The sequence below is a fragment of the Podospora bellae-mahoneyi genome, chromosome 3, assembly GCF_035222275.1.
Source record: "Podospora bellae-mahoneyi strain CBS 112042 chromosome 3, whole genome shotgun sequence".
Taxonomy (NCBI): Eukaryota; Fungi; Ascomycota; class Sordariomycetes; order Sordariales; family Podosporaceae; genus Podospora; species Podospora bellae-mahoneyi.
The window spans coordinates 3,166,080-3,183,271 of NC_085882.1; the positions used below are offsets into that span (position 1 = coordinate 3,166,080).

Here is a 17,192-nt window from a genome sequence, read left to right on the forward strand (position 1 = left end):
AGAGGTCCAGTCAGGAGTTTACGAGATAGATGACACATGGGTTTTTTTTTGTCTCTATGATGGTTCAAGGTTTGGAGGGCGCGATTCTTTGTTTTGTTCATTTTGTTCCGGCGCTTTGGAGTTTTGGCCTTGCGCAAGTAGCCTGCGAGCTTTTTGTCCTCCAAGACTCGCTTTCCTCTATATGTACAGTGCAGAATTTACAGTCATATCACGTCTACCCTTTATTTTCCCTTCTCCTCCTTTTTGACCCCTCGAACGGCAGAAAACCGAGACACTGGCCTCGCCGGGGCCGGTTTCGTCTGCGGCGGCACCTCCGCATCATTCTTGACCACCGTAGTCGCGGTCGCCGCTCTTTTCGACGTCACCACCGGTGGCCTGGTAGTTGTCTCGGCCGTCTTCACCACCTCGACCACCGGCTTCCTCTTCTTCTCCACCGGCATGGGATAAATGAAATACGGCTCCAGCCTCATCCTCATCAGCTCCTTTGGCTTCTCCACCGGCCAGACCAAATCAAACAGCCTCTTCGCCATCCAATTACCCAAGCTGGACGTGATCCAGTAAAGGTGCATCGCGGCCGGCAACCCAATCGTCAACGGCCCGACAAGGACCGAGAACCAAAAGTTCAGCCTCGCTCCCGTGAGCATCAGCCTCCGGCGGAACTCCTCTTTCCCGGTGAGCTTCTCGTCCGGGTTCACGACTGGGGCTTTACCAAACATCCTGGCGAGTTTTGTCTTGTCCTTGGGGATCGCGTTGGCGACGAGGACGGCCGAGAGGGTCAAGGGGAGGATGTGGTAGGGGTCGGAGAGGGCAAAGTCTGGGATCCAGAGGATGCCCTCCATTGCTGGTTGGGTTGTTGTTGCTGTTGTTGTTGTTGTTGTTGCTGTGGTGGTGGCGATGTCCTGGGCGTATGATGAGATGGCTTCGGTGAGGGAGTTATCTAAGTGTGGTGGGGGTAGGGTGGGCTTGATAGCAGAATTAGCCAGCTCGACAGGATCGGCAGCCTTTGCTGTGACCGGTTTCTCACGAAACCAGTTCAGTATCGACCCCAGCAGACCCCCCGTGGCGGTGCTCTGCCATCTGATTGCCTCGATGCCCAAGAGCCACACGGGAAAAGTTACGAGCTGGGCTGCAATGATGCGCCAGGGTTGGAGCTTCCATCGCTTTCTGAATTTGTTGTTGGCTTTGGTATGAAGCACGGGGAGCTTCTGGAGGAGATGGTCCATCTTGCTGGCTTTCCCTTTTTGTTGAGCCGTCTGCCTTTGGACTTCTTGGACGGCGAAGATCTCGGAGAGATGGCGTAGCTTGGCTTGTCTGTGGAAGGTGCTCTGGACGTAGAGGCGTGTGGGGAGGCGGAGGACCATGTTGAGGGAGATGGCGAAGAGGGGGATGGTGAGGTACCATGGGATGTTGAGGGAGGTGTGGAGGAAGAGAAGGTACTCTTGGGCGTTGTATATGGCTGTGTCGAAGGCGTTAATGAGGGAGAAGGACCTGGTTTGGGGTTGACTGTTGAGTTTGTGCTGTAATAGTCTGGTTCCTGGTCTGAGAGGTGTGGATGAGGCAGGTGAGGTGAAGGCCGGGTGGGAGGCTCTGTTGTGAGCAGCTAAGCTGAAGGCGCGGATAGCTGATGGGGAAATGGACAGAGCCCCTGAGCTCCGGACGGCCCGTAGACGGCCGATTGCTCTCATGGCATGGGCCATGGTGAGCGTGGGGTATCTAGCTAGGTGTGCGTAAAGTGGGAAGGGTGAGCTGAGAAATGTCGACCAGAAAGGTCCTGTAGAGAGACCCGACTGTTTCTTGGCATCTTACCCGCTAGAAGGGTGGCAGGGGAGCCCTGTAAGCCACTAAATCTGGCCCGTGCTTCTGGTAGCTGCACGGGAACGTGGGGCGTGACAGGGAAGCTGCATCGTACGTCAAGCGCCATCCATGCCCTCATCCATTGCTCTGACCAGCTTGCAGCTTACTGCGTAAACCTTCTTCCACCTCCCGTCTCTGTACACGCTCGTGACTTGAGCTCTACATTGACATTCTATCCTTTCGACTCTGTTGCCCGCCTCCTAAGACCTTCATATCTACTTATCCACACCCACCTGATACTTCATTTCGTTCCCTCAAACCTCCATCCAACAACTGGCTTGCCCGTTGTTTGCCCATCGACAGTTGGAAGCATAGCGCGCTCCAAGCTCAGAGCTTCCCTCCCGAACCTCCCTCCTCCTCCTCCTCCCGGTGGTCGGCGTGCCACTTCGGCCTCTGAAACAGCCGTGCCTCTTCCCCTTTCCCACGATCCTGTTCCCGACGAGCCGAGCGAGCCCCTCACACGCCGTCAGCACATGAAAGAGAAAGTCAAAGCCCTCCGGAATGCCGTCAAGTATCTCTTCTCTCGCCGTCGTTCCCGCGTTATGTCTCATTCCCATCCTCGCCCTCGCGGGCCCGTTGCTGTTCCGCGCCGTGGGAGCTTTGCTGGGGTTGTACCTTCGCAAGAAGACGGATGGTCGGTTGTCGCATATCCTCGAGCTCACTGAGCAGGACGAAAAGAAGTGGCGGGAAGGCCGGAGGAGCAGCGGTAGCAGTAGCAGCAGTGGGAAGGATGAGGAGTGGGAGGAGGTGGACACATACACTGTTGGGACGTCGGGGAATGGGGGCAAGGGTGAGGCGGACTGGGATGGTGTCGTGGGCTTCTTTCACCCTTTTTGGTAGGTCTACTTCTTCCCTGCACCACGCAGACTGGGGAGGATATGGCTAATGAGACCTCAAGTAATGCTGGAGGTGGTGGAGAGAGAGTTCTGTGGGCGGCCATCCGTGCGACACAGCAGCGCTGGCCAAAAGCAAAGTGTATAGTTTACACTGGGGATCATGATGTGAACAAGGATGCCATCCTGTCTAGAGTCGAGGTATGTCACCTTTGGCTTCTACATCTGCTGCCGTCGTTGCTAATCTGGTCAGAACCGCTTCAACATTCACCTCCACCCTCCCACCGTCAATTTTCTCTACCTCACCACCCGCCATTGGGTCCTCGCCTCCACATGGCCGCGCTTCACTCTTGCCGGCCAGTCTTTTGGTTCCCTCATCGTGGCCTGGGATGCCTTCAGTCTTTTGGTTCCCGACATTTTTGTTGACACCATGGGCTACGCCTTTGCGCTTGGGCTCTCCAAGTTTTTGTTTCCGGAAATTCCCACGGCCGCATACGTGCATTATCCCACCATTTCTACCGACATGCTCGAATCTCTTGATCCCACCTCCACCGTTGGCTCTCAGGGGGTCCACGCCGGCCAGGGCACCGGCACTCGCGGCAAGGCCAAGAAGCTGTACTGGAAGCTATTCGCCAAGGTCTATTCCCATGTTGGGGCTTCCGCAGACGTGGTCATGACCAACTCTACCTGGACTATGGGTCACATTCAGAAACTATGGGGTCCCTTGAGAAGATCTAACAGGCCAATTGCTGTGGTGTATCCTCCGGTGGCCGTCAGTGAACTCGAGCAAGAAGTCGAAGTCTCCCCTGAAAGCGAAAAGAAGAGGGAAAAGGTGCTGCTATACATTGCGCAGTTCCGACCAGAAAAGAACCACCAGCTTATCCTCCAGGCCTTTGCCGAGTTTGTCAAAACGAGCAAGAGCCCGGCGGCCAAGGAGGCGAAGCTGGTGTTGGTGGGCAGTGTAAGGGATGATCACGACTCCAAGAGGGTGTATCAGCTCCGGTTGCTGGTGAACGAGCTGCACATCAAGGCCAGGGTGGAGTTTCATCTGGATGCGAGCTGGCCTGAGATCTTGGAGTGGCTGAGGAGGGCGAGCGTGGGCGTGAACGGGATGTGGAATGAGCACTTTGGCATCGGGGTGGTGGAGTACCAGGCTGCTGGGTTGGTGAGCGTGGTGCATGATAGCGGGGGGCCGAAGATGGATATTGTTGTGGACGTCGAGGGGGGGTTTACTGGTGAGTGCAACAGGGCGACACACGAGAAGAGTGGTGCTGATGATGTGGTGACAGGCTTCCATGCTACGACTCCGAGCGAGTTTGCTGAGGGGTTTGAAAAGGCGTTGAGCTTGGAGAACCCGTTGGAGGTGAGGCTGCGGGCGAGGGAGAGTGCAAAGAGGTTTACGGAGGAGGAGTTTGCGAGGAGGTGGGTGAGGGAGATGGAACCTGTTATCGGCCTGAACGAGTTGAAGGTCACGACGGAGAAGAGGAGGGTGTAGGGGGCTTGATTTTGCTTGCGACAATAGAATACATGGATACCCTTTTTTTCCTGAAGTCATTAATGGTGGGATGGGCTGAAGGGGATATGGTGTTGAAAGGGGGGCTTTATTATGATTGATTTTGTTCACATCTCATCCTTGGGACATTGATTGCAGTGAATGAAGGGATCAGGGGTGACATCTAGATCAGGAATGGTCCGTGCACGCACCGAGGTTTCAACCACTGACTGGTAGGTAAACTCTGCATTTCTCATCTCAAACTCATATCCAAACTCGAAGAGGAAACTTGCCTCGACCACAAATCACAATCCTGCCTTCTGCAGGTACATGCAAATTCAGACGAACTCATCGCAAAAGATCAACCGGGGCTCGGATTTATCGCTAAACCAGCAGCACACAAAAATCTCATGCGATTCGGTGCCATCAGAGTTTTTTCGAAGGGACCTTCTCTCGGCACTTTTTTCAAAACTGCAGCCTCGCTGCGCTATAGCAGCCAATCATATTCAACCAGATTCTGCTTCACAACCTCGACCGGTGTCAAAATGGCTTCCACGTCGGCACCTGCCGCGGCTGGGGGTGGTGAAGGAGTCCAGCAGATCGACAGCTACAAGCTCCAACATCAGCAACAGAAGCAGCAGACAGGAAAGAGACCATTTCAGAACGGCCAAGGCGGCGGTGGAAAGGGTGGACGTGGTGGCAAGTTCAAGAAGAAGGGCAAGAAGGCGAAGCCGCCTGCCGAGGGTGGACACGATGAGGTCCTCCGGCTTGATATCGAGGCTCTGATGGCCAAGAGCAGGAACGAGGCCGCCGAGGGTGCTGAGGGTGAAGAAGCTGCCGCCGAGGAGGAAAATTTGCCAGAGCAGGGGAGCGAAGTTCTTGTCGAAGTTGTGGCATTGTCTTCCACCGGTGACGGCCTGGCAAAGATGAAGGGCTCTGATCGCATCTATGTCGTCCCGTTCGCCGTTCCGGGAGATATGGTCACGGTCAAGGCCTACCGCCACGAAGAAACCCACACCGTCGCCGACTTCATTTCTGTGGTCGACCCCTCTCCCCTCCGCGACGACAGCCGCATCCAGTGCGAGTACTTCTCCAAGTGCTCCGGCTGCCAGTTCCAAATGCTCGACTACGCCGAACAGCTCCGGATCAAGAGGGAGACTGTCGTCAAGGCCTACAAGAACTTCTCCCAGCTCACCCCCGAGCTCGTCCCCGAGATTTTGGACACCATCGGCTCCCCTCTGCAGTACAACTACCGCACCAAGCTCACCCCTCACTTCGACGGGCCCTGGAACAACCCCCGCCGCGGCCCGAAGAAGCATCTCGAGTCTTGCCCACCGATAGGCTTCACCCCCAAGTCAGCCCGCAAGGTAATGGACATTGAAGACTGCCCCATCGCCACCCCCGCCGTGAGGAAGGGTCTCACGGCCGAGCGTGAGCGGATGAAGACCGAGTTCTCGAAATACTCCAATGGCGCCACGATTCTCCTGCGGGAAAACACGATCCGAGTTCCCGCCGGGGGTGATGCGCCCTCTGACATTCCCTCCGATGCGGTCGTTGTCCGGACGCCAGGGTACACCGACTACAAGACTCACATCACGGACAACAACGCCACGAGCACCGAGTACATTGACGACTTCATCTTCACCAACCCGGCCGGTTCGTTTTTTCAGAACAACAATTCCATCTTGTCGCCCTTTACGCAGTACATTAGAGATCACATTTTGCCTCCTGCCAATAAGGAGGGGATAAAGTACCTCATTGACGCCTACTCGGGCTCGGGGCTTTTCACCATCACGCAATCAGCTTTGTTTCCGGGGGGGAGCATCGGGATTGACATTGCCGAGGGCTCGATCGCTTATGCTAGGAAGAATGCAAAGCTGAACAATCTGGACGAGGGGCAGTGCAAATTCATTGCTGCCGACGCGCCGGAGCTGTTCAAGAGTGTGGAGGGGTATAACCCGGATGAGACGGTTGTGGTGCTGGATCCGCCGAGGAAGGGGTGTGACGCTAGCTTTTTGAGCCAGCTGCTGAGGTTTGGGCCGAGAAGGGTTGTTTATGTGAGCTGTAATGTGCACACGCAGGCGAGGGATGTGGGGGTTTTGGTTAGGGGGGAGGTGGAGGGGGTTGTTGATGATACGGAGGAGACGGACGGGACAGAGAGGAAAAAGACGAGGTATGAGATTGAGAGCTTGAGGGGGTTTGACTTTTTTCCGCAGACGGCTCACGTTGAGGGGGTGGCGGTGTTGAACAGGGTTGAGGAGAGGTAGATGGATGTAGGGGTGGGATTGTGGGGTTACAAATAAAAGCTTTGTTGTTTTTGTGTTATTGTTCATGAGAGATGTGTGGTCTTGAGTTGTGTATTCCACACTGAGGTTTCGTTCAGTTGAACTACTTGCGCAGAGTCTCATTCCTCATAGTGGATTGACTGCAATATTTCATTTCTAGCACGCCATGCATGGTATCCACGTCTGTAGCTATACACCGGGGTATCGTCCTTTCATAATCATAATCCTATCCCTTACAAGAGCCCTGACAAACCCAACAATTCAACTCCTTTCCCACACACACACAGTCCTTTTACCCAAGCACAACCCCTTCATACTCCCCCTCACTCAAATACCTCCCAAGCACCCCCTGCAGCACCGCTTTCGACTTCTGTATAGCCGGCACGACCCCTTCAATCTGCCCCAAATTCCCCCTCAAACTCTCCATATGACTCCCAATCTGCCTCGCCAACCCCATCACCTCCTCCTCCCCCTCCTCAATCTCCTCAAAGACTCTCCCCTTCACCTCCACCCTTTCCCTCTTCACAACCTCCAACCCCTTCTCCCCACCCGCCTCACCCTGACCGGCAGCCCGTTCCCTCCGCCCAGGAGCAAGCACATGATCCCTCCTCCCCCTCTCCCTCCACCCCCTAGCCTGCGCCCTCGCATTCTCCTCCAACCGCCTCAGATCCCTATAATCCCTCTCCAACCCCGCCTCCTCCCTCTCCTTCTCCCGTCTCAAAACCTCAACGCTATGCACCAACGGCTCCAGCTGCCTCTCCAAATGCCTGCTCGCATCAATCACCTTTTCAAAATTAACCTCTGCCTCCTGTGCAGAAATCGCCACCCCCTTTGTCGTCTTCGTCCCGATCGTCGCCGGAGGAAAAGGGATCCCTTTTACCAGTTTAGAATGCAGTCTACCGGCAAAAGTCCGGAGGATCGTTTGCGAGGCGGTGTACCTCGCCGTGTTGTTACCTCCGATCGACTCAAGGATGGGGATGTACGAGTCAAGGATGAGGCTGTCGATTGTTGAGATGGCGGGTTGGTCTAGAGGTGTCCATTTCGAGCGGATGGTGGAGCGGGGGATGTGGAGGGTTTTGGGGGCGAGGTGCCGGTATGGGGCTGAGGATAGGGGGTCAGTGGGTTCTTGTTCTTCTTCTTCTTCTTGTTCGGTCTCGGGTTGGGGTTGGGGTTGAGGTTGAGGACGGTCCTTCTTTTTGGAGGGCCTATGGTTGGTGGTTTGGTTTTGAGCTTCAGAGACGGAAATTTCAACTAGGGTCGCTCTAGGTCCTTTCTTGGATCGCTTCTGCGGCTCCGACGGCTGAGGGGATGGCTCAGCAGCTGTTTCGGCGCTTTTTCTGCCTCTGCCTCGTTGGCGAGCAGAGGGCTGGCTTTCGTCTTGGGCGTCTTCTTCCTCTTGTCCAACCACGCGACCGGGTCTGCCCCTGGATTTCGAAGCGTTCTTGGCGCTTTTACCCTTTTGTTGAGACTCAGGCTCTGCGGCAGCCTCTTCGCGAGACTCGTCCTCGTTGGAGCCTCGACCTTTCCTGCGTCGTCTGCCGTCGGTCTCTGCTGGCTCTGCATCTCTCATTTCTGTATCTTCCTGAGATGCGGGAGCTTGGTTCTTGCCAGGCCGGCCCCTTGCTTTTGGCTCTTCTTGCTGTTCCTGCTCCTCAGCATTTCCAGCTGCTTTGGCTCTCTTTCGTGGCCTGGTCTCAGTAGACTCTGGCTCCTCTGGTTCGACATCATGACTCTTTGCTGGACGTCCTCTCTTTCGCCCGGTACTTGGCGCCCCTTCGGGTGCCGCCGCTGCTGCTTGTTCGGGTTCCTTTTCGGATTCCGGAGCTTTTGCTTTGCGCCCTCTTTTCTTGGGCGCTTTCTCGGCCAGCTCTTCTACTTCCTCAACCGTCGCTTCTTCCTCATGTTCAGCCTCCTGTGCCCGTGCCGGCCGTCCTCGTCTCTTGGGTGCTATTTCTGCTGATTCTTCCGTCTCCTCGGTGGTTGGATCTGCTTCTAGTTCAGATCGAGCAGGTCGCCCTCTTCTCTTGAGTGCCGGGTCTGATGTTTCCTCGGCCTCCGCAACAACACTTGTCTCTCCTGCTGGTTGCTTGATCTCTTGAATTCGTGCTGGACGCCTTCTTCTCTTGGGCTCTGTTGCTGTTGACGCTTCAGCCTCTTCAACGAGGGATTCCTGACCTGGTTCGGCCTCTTTTGTCCGACCGGGGCGCCCTCGTCTCTGTGGTGCTGTGGCTGCTGATTCATCGACCTCCGTGCTCGCCTCCTCTACCACTTCCTCAGCCAGTCCTGATCGAGCTTTCCGCCCCCGTTTCTTCGGCTCCGTACTCGAGATTTCTTCGGTCTGAGTCGCAGTTTCCTCGGTTTCCGGCTCAACTTCTCGGGCTCTCGCTGGCCGATCTCTCCTCTTTGGTGCTGCTTCCAAAGTATCTGTCGGCGGAGTCGATTGTTCTTCGGCTATCGAGCCTTCACCCGCCCCCGCCGTTTCGGCATTTTTCTTTGGTCTACCCTTTCGTTTTGGTGCCCCCTCTGGCGCTGGTGATGGCTCTGGCGCAGGCTCTTCGGGTGATGAATCATCGTTCTTTCGTGTTCTGCCTCGTCTCTTTGTTGTCGTTCGAACCTCGGCGTTGTCATTACGATTGGCCTGCAAAACAGCTTCTCCTTCACGTAGGGACACGTCCTCGTCGGGCTTCGACGCGCCTGCTGGGCGACCGCGCATGCGCTTTTGATTTGGTTCGTCCGGCGCCTATTCTGGGAATTAGCAATTGACTTTGACACTGAAAAAAACAATACACACCATAATGATGGAAAATAGCCAAGCGCCGGCTCAATATCTGTTTGCTGGTGTTTGTAAACGGATTTGCTGTGCTACGTTGATTCTTCAAGCCCCTCGAAGCGCAACAGCCACAGCTTGTGACGCGACTGTACCAAATCTCGACCCCACCGCGCAGCCCCCCCTGTCCCTGCCATGTGTGGCTGGAGTTCTATTGCCCCATGCACTTTGTTGCCCGGCGGACAGCTGATTACCCCAAGCTGGCGGACCGTCGCGAGACAAGTTGCTGTCCTATCTTTAACCGAAACAGGCTTAACTGGTCATGACACCTTTTTACCAACAACTCTGTTCAGGGTCACAGTGAAGATATCCCAACATTCGTAATATTAAACAAGCGAGGCTAGACTAGACAGGGCACGCGTCCATCAGGGGACCAGACCGGAACAAGGGTAGTTTCACCACATCTCCATCTTTTCGCGATCCCCATTTGCGACGAGCTCTTCTTCTTTGTTTTCCGTCGAGAAGAAGGTGTGACTTTTACCAGGCCGCTGCTTGTTTTCTCCATCTTCTCCTCTCTGCACGTCAGACCACCCCTCATTCCTGGCTCCTCCTCCTCCTCCTCCTCCACACCTCACCTTTCCCTCCCATCATCTTTCTCAGACTTTTTGCGCCATCTTCTCTCGTGGACAGCTGTCAAGAAAGGGCCACACTTCTGCTTCCATCATTTCTAGCGACACTGTTGCAGTCATCGTTTTTGGTTCACCGAGACGAGTAATTGGTAATCCACCCACACACACAAATACACATCACAAACAATGCGCTTCTCAACAGCAACCGCGGCCCTCGCGGCCCTCGGCCCCCTCTCCGCCGCCGCCGCCGAGTCCCCCTTTGAGCAATACAAAGCCAAATTCCAAAACTTCCTCTCCAGCTTCTCCGGCAGCGCGGGCATCCCCGAAGCGGCCGACAACGTCCAAGTACCCATCCCCAAGCCCAAGAGCAAGACGGTAGAACCCAAGAAAATCGACACCTTGACTCTGGCCAACTGGAAGGACACGCTTTACGCCCCCGTCCACGCCGAGGCTACCATTCCCGAGGAGTGGCTGGTGCTCATCACGGGCGGGAACAAGACTTGCTTTGGTAATGCGCCCCTTTTCCACTCTCTGTCCCCAAACTACAACCAACTGACCCCTATGAAATTTCCAGGCCGCTGCGACAAACTCGACACGGCCTTTTCCCAATCGGCACTTAAACTCGCCTCTCTCAAACCAACCCCCGATAATCTCCACCTTGCCAGTGTGAACTGCGACGACGAGCCTGTCCTCTGCAACTCTTGGTCTGCCTCCACGGGCGTGATCTGGCTGTTTGAGATTCTCCCTGCCCCTACCGAGACAGGGCTGTACGTCAAGCGCCTCAATACGACGACTGTGACCTCGCAGGACATTGTCGACGCGTATGTGGCTCCCAAGGAGGAGTGGACCAAGGTGGAGAGCGACAGCTACTTTCACCCTATTGATGGGTTTTTTGCCAAGAATGGCCTCGCGGTGCCGCTGGGGTGGTTTTTCTGGGGGTTGAATGCTGTGCCGAGCTGGGTTATGATGTTGGGCGTGAGCTTTGTTTCGAGGTCGATGATGAACAAGAGGGTCGAGGGCATGGCTGGGGGTCCGAGGGCTGGTGCGGGTGCCCCTGCTGCTGCTGCGCCGAGGGGGGCTGCGCCTGGGGATGCTCGGTCATAAGGAGAGAGAGTAAGGGGTTTGTTGGTAGGAAAGGAGTAGTAGCTGGTGTTTGAAAGGGTAGTTTTATGGTAGTGGGGTGTGTGTAATAGTGTGTCCCTGAAGAGAGCAGCGCTGGAAACATAGCGTTTGGGGTTTCTTGTTTCTTTTTGCTTCTCTCTCTTTTTTATTTTATTTTTATATCAGAGGCTGGGAAATATGGGATCTGGTGGGCGATGGAAATGGAAATCGTTTTTATCTGAGACAGGAGCGCACTTTTTAGGGGGGAACACCCTGCCCACAAAATGATTGACACAGCAAAAAGTAAGTTGGCCCCTGTGATGTTGTAAACCATGCCTCGAAAGTAAATTAATAGGACTTTTAAACATTTTAAAGGCCCATTTCATTGTCTTTAAAGGCCCTTTGATTATCTTTAAAGGCCTATTGATTATCCTTCAAGCTGTAGTTTGCAGTATAACATGGGTTAACCAACCTAGTTGTGTGCCAATTATTTTGGGGGCAGGGTGAGGTGGGGGGTTAGGTGTCAGGGCGTGCGTGCTGCTCATCTACGAAATATGTAGAGAAACTTGTTCTTCAAAAATTCATGATCGGTTCTTGTCTTTGCACGTCTCTTGCAGCCCTTGCAACCCCTCCAAGACCTGCTCGGGCAGTTTGGGGTTTGCCAGACGGCCGTAGCGGAGATCGCTGAGATCGCCGACAGTTTTCTGGACGGACGCCAGCAGGGAGGCTTCCTCGGATCGGAGGAGCTGGAGCTGGGATTCGAGTTCGGAGATGGCGTCCTGGAGGGGGGGGAGGATGGATTGGAGGGTGTGGTTTTTGTTTTGGGAGGGGGGGAGGGTACCCAGCTTTTTTGGAGGAGAGGGGGGGGCCGGTTAGTTATTATATGTGTTTGGGGGTGGGGAGGTGAAACTAACCATTCTTTCAATGTCAATCTCGTCGTCTTGCTCTTGTGCTTGAGCTTGGGCTTCACGCCCGGCTTTTAGGACGTGGCGCCGCAGGGCTTTGCCTTGACGGGCTTGGGACGAGATTTCTTCGGATATGGTGTCGAGGAGGGTGTTGCGTTGGGATTGGAGGTCGCGGTAGAGGGTGCGGATATGGGTAGAGTGTTGCATGGGTTTGGGGAAGAGGGAGGTGAATTCTTGGAGGGAGATGATGGCGGGGAGTTGGGCGGGGATGAGGAGGTAGTTTGTTAGGATGGTGGTTTCGGTGATGGGGGGCATTTTTTGTTTTTGTTTGTGAGATGTGTGGTGGTGAGATGATGAGTGGGATTGATGAGTGAGATGATGGGTGGTGATTGGTGTGAGGTTGGCAGCTGGGAATATTATGTTTGATGAGAGGGTTGTAAGGTGGATAGATGGTGTGATGAGTCTATGTCAGTATCGAATGAGTTAGACTGTTGTAGAAGCATGGATATGAGTTTGAATGACGCGTAAAGTGGCTTGCTGCAGGCTGAAGGAAGTCGCTGAGAGGCGCTAGGGGGGTTGCTGCTTCGCGTGTTCCCGTGATCCGTGCTCTCAGAGATCCTTGGTTCCTATCTATCAACTCCCATCCCTGGCTGTTGTCAAGAGCCAAACACCCAAATCATCCTGACTTTTCATTCACTTATCGTCGACAAACTGCCGACACCGAGATCTCACAAACTCTAACCAAGGACCCGCAGATACTGCGTGTTTTCGACTTGCTCCCCTCGCCGCCGAGCATTTTCTGGGCTGCTTAGTTGTCGACTATTTTTTTTGTTGAGAGAGAGAGAGAGAGAGAGAGAGCGAGACGGTAACCACACCCCTTGATGAATCTCACTGGTCGCTTCATTCATTTTTATTGACGCCTATTTAGTTGTCTATCGATATTTTTGACGCGATCAAGACCTCTGGCGCAAAAGGAAGACTAGAATTTTGCATGATGGCTCCATCCAAAGCCACCCAGGCTCCCTTTGTCAAGGATGAGCGGGTCCTCTGCTTCCACATGGAGATGCTGTACGAGGCCAAAATCCTCGACGTTCAGGCCGCCGACAATAGTGACGGCTGGCAGTACAAAATTCACTACAAGGGCTGGAAGTCCAGCTGGGATGACTGGGTCCCGCAGGACCGCGTTCGCAAATTCACAGACGAGAACAAGGAGCTGGCTTCGCAACTCATGGCCCAGTACAAGAACCTCCAGTCCGGCAAATCGAAGGGACCTAAGAAGGGAACGACTGCTGCTCGCACCGGTGGTTCCGACATGAGTTCTGCTCGTGGCAGTGAGGAGCGTACCCAGCAGGGGGCGACGACGGCCAGCGGGCGAGGCAATCAGAGACGTGCTCGTGATTATGATCTTGAACAGGTGAGTTGGCATTTGCATTTGCTTACATTGTTTGTCTTTCTGCGACACAGTTGGGCCGGGTGTCTTTCTTTTTGCATTTTACACACACAACCATCTGCCTCTTGAAACACAATATCTTGAATTCTGGAGGAGAGCTTTCATGGGTGGTCGACTGCCCAGGACATCACTTTTGAAGCATAACTTGGAGGTATTACTTGGAGTTGGGACGAAAGAGATTTGGTGAATCAACACTGGGCCGGGGGGATCAGAGCAACAAACATTCGACTGTGGGTGAATAAGGAGGGTCACTCTCTGGTGTTCTCCTCACAATAGGACCCGCGTTCAGCACCGCACACAATAGTAGCATGGCATTGCTCCCTCTGCGACTGTCCAGCCTTTTCAAGCCAGCCCTCGCCGACTACATCTTCTTGAACAATTCACACCCACCAATCTCCAATCTCGGCATTGCGGACCTTTTCCCAGCACAATACCCTCAGTCGCAGGACCACGACATCGGCACATCTCGGCGGCGAAAGGAGCAATTTTCAAACACACGTACAAATATCTACAAATTGTTGTGATCCGCCGCTGCAATGCCTCCTCTTCGCAGATCAACTCGCGTCGTCCCTCCTCGGCCTGCCCCAACCACTCGAGTCACTCGAGCCACCAAAGCAAAGATGATCCAGCCAAAGGAAGATGAGACAATTGAGGAAAAGCTTGCGCGGTACGCTGCTGAAGCTGACTTGCACGACAACCTTACTGTGCTTCCAACCCCTGCGACTTCGGTCTATGTTAAAAACGGCCGCATCAATTTTGATGATTGCTACGTGATGAAGTCTCAGCGCTTCGACAAGGGCAAGATTGGCATCAATCACCCCAAGATTCTCAAGGCAAGACAGCAGGGCGTACCCCCACAGGCAATGGCGCAGATTGAGCGCAACTGGGAGTATATCGACCCCAGCTTCAACCCCCCCCTCGCCGGACTCCCTGCCGAGGTTCGATACCCGGACCGGGTGCCTCACTTCAAGTCTGGGCAGCCTGGTGCTGCCGACACCCTCTTGAAGTTCGAACAAGCGACCCGAGTTTTTCATTGCAAGCTCCAGAGGATGGTGTTCAACATCCAGCAGTTCATTCTGTCCTGCGGGGAAGTAGTCGACGAGGTTAGCGAGGACACCTCCCCGCTTGCCTTTGAGCGGGTTTTTGCTGTTCCTCGTGGCTGGTTTATCTCTTCGGACAAGGTGTTGGCCCCCAGGGCTTATCGGTTGATTCCCGATTCTGTATGTTTCTAACAGTCATGACGACTGCCTTCGACACAAGCGTTGGAAGGATACAAACTTTAGCTTTTTCTTTATCATTCGTCCAAACTATCGATCCGAGTGGATTGATAGCACATCCTGTGTCCAGTGGCAGGGCGCTTCTTTGGTTTGGTTTGATTTTTGAAATATACAGCAAGCTAACATGTTACATAGGAGGACAACTTCCACAACCGCCCCTCGATCAATATCCCTCTCCCCGACCACATGAAGGCTCTCTTGGTCGATGACTGGGAGAACGTCACCAAGAACCAGCAGCTGGTGCCCCTGCCCCACGCTCATCCCGTCAGCGAGATTCTGGACGACTATCTCGCCTACGAGCGCTCTCACCGTGAGGAGGGTTCATCTGCCTATGACATCTTGGACGAGACTGTTTCGGGTCTCCGCGAGTACTTTGATCGCTGCTTGGGCCGCATTCTGCTCTACAGGCATGTCATTCTTTGAGCTCTTTGGTAGGCCGTCGACTGACTGATATCGTAGATTCGAGCGTGGCCAATACCATGAGATGCACCAGTTGTGGAACTCATCCGACCCCAACCACACTTGTGCCAGCGACACCTACGGTGCTGAGCACCTGGCTCGTCTCCTTGGTATGTTTTCTTCCTACACTCCTGCACAATTGAGGAGCGTGCTAACCACATCCCGTATACAGTCTCGCTTCCCGAGCTTATCGCGCAGACCAACATGGATCAGCAGTCCGTCAACCGCCTCCGCGAGGAGCTGGAGACGTTCACAAAGTGGTTCTCCCGTCAGCATTCTCGCTACTTCGTCAACGAGTACGAGCAGCCCGGCAATGACTACGTGGATGCGGCGAAGAGCACTTAGGATAATGCTCCTCCTTTTGCATCCCCTAGCGCGGCGTCGTCGACCCTGTCGGAGCTCAGCTCGCCCGACTCATCGGATTAGATGATTGCGATGCAGAGGTGCAAGCGTCTGGCATGACAGCGATGGATACGGCTGAAGAGGCAGTCGTCGGGTTAGCCACTTGAGTGAGGGTATCAGCAACCGACATCGGCTTTTTCTTTGGTATTTTACTTGCTACCCACGGGCAAAAGCCTTGTTCGCTCTTCATCACTTATCAAAGTCACCATCTCGATTTCGACATCAGAGATATCTACTGTATCACCACACAAACTTGAGTTTTTCCTCCACAAATTCCTCTGGACATATCTGCTTCACTTCGGTGTAGCTTGGCCGCTCTTTTTCCTTGATTAATATCCGAAAGATCTGCCACTCTGGTTAGATGCGACTAGGATGGTCAGGGAAGAAGAGAGAGGTAGAGAGGGAAAGACTTCTTCGTCAATCAATTCATCACACTGCACACCACAACGTCTTCTACACACTGCACAACACAAAAGCCCGAGTTTTTAATTTCACCAAGCGACATTTTCTTCCTTTTTCTCTCTGGGCTTCATTTTTCCGTTGTTCAAGGGGGTTTAGGATTGATATCAACTGGGTGGTTCTCTGGGAAGGGTTGGGTTGTCTTTTTTTTTTTTCTTTTTTTTTTTTTGTTTTCGACTATTGTACACTTTTAGGATCCAGGTAATCATCAGCTCATCATGACTGGGCAAGCAAGCCGTGAGGCAAAAATAAGGCCAGTTTTTCGTTTTCGACAGGTCAATCAGAGGGAAAGGTCTCGGTTTTATTCACTCAGAAAGAAGCATTTGATAGGAGCCAGGGAAGCTGTGGTTGGTGGACAAGGAGGGTACAAGGGTGAGCTTGGACTTACTTGGGAAAACTTGCTGTGGCTTTCGGGGTTCTTGGGATTTTTTTTATAGAAGGGTAGGGAAGAGGCGAATTATAAGAGACTGTTCTCAATTATTATTTGTTGGGGTGTGGTGATGGTGATGTGACGTGCTTTGTGCTGGCTTTTGCTTGTGGTTTTGATGTGGTTTTTACTGGTCTCTTTGGGGGTTGAAGAGAGGTTAGGTATACGAGTTGGTAATGTGTCAATGTGTTGGTGGCATCTCTGGAGAGCACCCATTTGATGAACTCTCCTCTCACCTCCAACTCCGACATCACGTATTCGAGCGGTATTGTCATGCGTTCATTTTCCTTTATTTCCCTTTTGGTATCCCCTAACAATATCATACATTCCCTTCCCCCCTATACCCCTTCCCTTCCCTTCCCTTCCCTTTCCTCCCCCTTTCATCCCCCATTCATAATCTAACCTGTCCACCCCCCTCAGTCCTAACCCCCTCAACTGTCATCTCCCCGCTCTCCTCCCCCCGAAGTCTAGCCAAAACCCTCGACCCAATCTTTTGCCCCCCATCCTCCATCCTCGGCGCCATTTTTTCCAAGTAGAAGCCGCTGTCGGGTCTCCTCTCAGCCTTGACCTCCCACTTTTCCAGCTTGCGGTCGACCTCGGCGACTTTGACGAGTTCTTTCACTTTCATGATCATGCCTGCGAATTGGGGCTCGACGGGGTGGTAGACGGTCTGGGAGCGCTTGTGGAGGCCGAGAGCAGATAACACGTCGCGGGTGCGCTGGGGGAGGCCGATGGCTGAGCGGTGGAGGGTTATGCGGAAGTAGGACATGATGGCGGTGGGATGTGTGGCTGTGGGAGCTGGGAGGGGTTAGCTTGCGTTCTGGAACGGGAAGGGAAATTGGTAGGGTGTTC

At 53.9% G+C, this 17,192-nt stretch overlaps 9 protein-coding genes across 9 annotated transcripts; 5 read left to right on the plus strand and 4 right to left on the minus strand.

The window, feature by feature from the left end:
- Nucleotides 1–221: 221 nt before the first annotated feature.
- On the minus strand, nucleotides 222–1,697 carry QC761_309220 (uncharacterized protein; the record flags this gene model as incomplete). Its single annotated transcript, XM_062878069.1, has 1 exon — nucleotides 222–1,697. One exon carries the CDS (start codon nucleotides 1,695–1,697, stop codon nucleotides 222–224), a length of 1,476 nt encoding a protein of 491 aa, XP_062733899.1.
- A 658-nt stretch (nucleotides 1,698–2,355) lies between these two features.
- Nucleotides 2,356–4,182, plus strand: ALG11 (asparagine-linked glycosylation protein; the record flags this gene model as incomplete). Its single annotated transcript, XM_062878070.1, has 4 exons — nucleotides 2,356–2,690; nucleotides 2,753–2,888; nucleotides 2,941–3,922; nucleotides 3,977–4,182. The coding sequence occupies 4 exons, from the start codon at nucleotides 2,356–2,358 to the stop codon at nucleotides 4,180–4,182; spliced, it is 1,659 nt and encodes a 552-aa protein (XP_062733900.1).
- Nucleotides 4,183–4,589: 407 nt separating this feature from the next.
- On the plus strand, nucleotides 4,590–6,446 carry TRM2 (tRNA(m5U54)methyltransferase; the record flags this gene model as incomplete). The annotated part of the gene is made up of 1 exon (XM_062878071.1): nucleotides 4,590–6,446. One exon carries the CDS (start codon nucleotides 4,590–4,592, stop codon nucleotides 6,444–6,446), a length of 1,857 nt encoding a protein of 618 aa, XP_062733901.1.
- Nucleotides 6,447–6,756: 310 nt separating this feature from the next.
- On the minus strand, nucleotides 6,757–9,358 carry QC761_309250 (uncharacterized protein; the record flags this gene model as incomplete). Its single annotated transcript, XM_062878072.1, has 2 exons — nucleotides 9,256–9,358; nucleotides 6,757–9,204 (listed from the first exon to the last, which is right to left on the minus strand). Exons 1-2 carry the CDS (start codon nucleotides 9,256–9,258, stop codon nucleotides 6,757–6,759), a joined length of 2,451 nt encoding a protein of 816 aa, XP_062733902.1. The 5' UTR covers nucleotides 9,259–9,358.
- On the plus strand, nucleotides 9,295–11,369 carry QC761_309260 (uncharacterized protein). The gene is made up of 2 exons (XM_062878073.1): nucleotides 9,295–10,368; nucleotides 10,435–11,369. Exons 1-2 carry the CDS (start codon nucleotides 10,047–10,049, stop codon nucleotides 10,962–10,964), a joined length of 852 nt encoding a protein of 283 aa, XP_062733903.1. The 5' UTR covers nucleotides 9,295–10,046; the 3' UTR covers nucleotides 10,965–11,369.
- On the minus strand, nucleotides 9,917–12,394 carry QC761_309265 (uncharacterized protein). Its single transcript, XM_062878074.1, has 2 exons — nucleotides 11,876–12,394; nucleotides 9,917–11,806 (listed from the first exon to the last, which is right to left on the minus strand). The coding sequence occupies exons 1-2, from the start codon at nucleotides 12,179–12,181 to the stop codon at nucleotides 11,543–11,545; spliced, it is 570 nt and encodes a 189-aa protein (XP_062733904.1). The 5' UTR covers nucleotides 12,182–12,394; the 3' UTR covers nucleotides 9,917–11,542.
- A 363-nt stretch (nucleotides 12,395–12,757) lies between these two features.
- On the plus strand, nucleotides 12,758–13,460 carry EAF3_1 (Esa1p-associated factor; the record flags this gene model as incomplete). The annotated part of the gene is made up of 2 exons (XM_062872535.1): nucleotides 12,758–13,280; nucleotides 13,413–13,460. Exons 1-2 carry the CDS (start codon nucleotides 12,858–12,860, stop codon nucleotides 13,458–13,460), a joined length of 471 nt encoding a protein of 156 aa, XP_062733905.1. The 5' UTR covers nucleotides 12,758–12,857.
- Nucleotides 13,461–13,852: 392 nt separating this feature from the next.
- On the plus strand, nucleotides 13,853–16,393 carry EAF3_2 (Esa1p-associated factor; the record flags this gene model as incomplete). The annotated part of the gene is made up of 4 exons (XM_062872536.1): nucleotides 13,853–14,536; nucleotides 14,729–15,000; nucleotides 15,053–15,162; nucleotides 15,225–16,393. The coding sequence occupies 4 exons, from the start codon at nucleotides 13,853–13,855 to the stop codon at nucleotides 15,395–15,397; spliced, it is 1,239 nt and encodes a 412-aa protein (XP_062733906.1). The 3' UTR covers nucleotides 15,398–16,393.
- A 338-nt stretch (nucleotides 16,394–16,731) lies between these two features.
- On the minus strand, nucleotides 16,732–17,109 carry MRPL33 (39S ribosomal protein L33, mitochondrial; the record flags this gene model as incomplete). The annotated part of the gene is made up of 1 exon (XM_062878075.1): nucleotides 16,732–17,109. The coding sequence occupies one exon, from the start codon at nucleotides 17,107–17,109 to the stop codon at nucleotides 16,732–16,734; it is 378 nt and encodes a 125-aa protein (XP_062733907.1).
- Nucleotides 17,110–17,192: the final 83 nt, after the last annotated feature.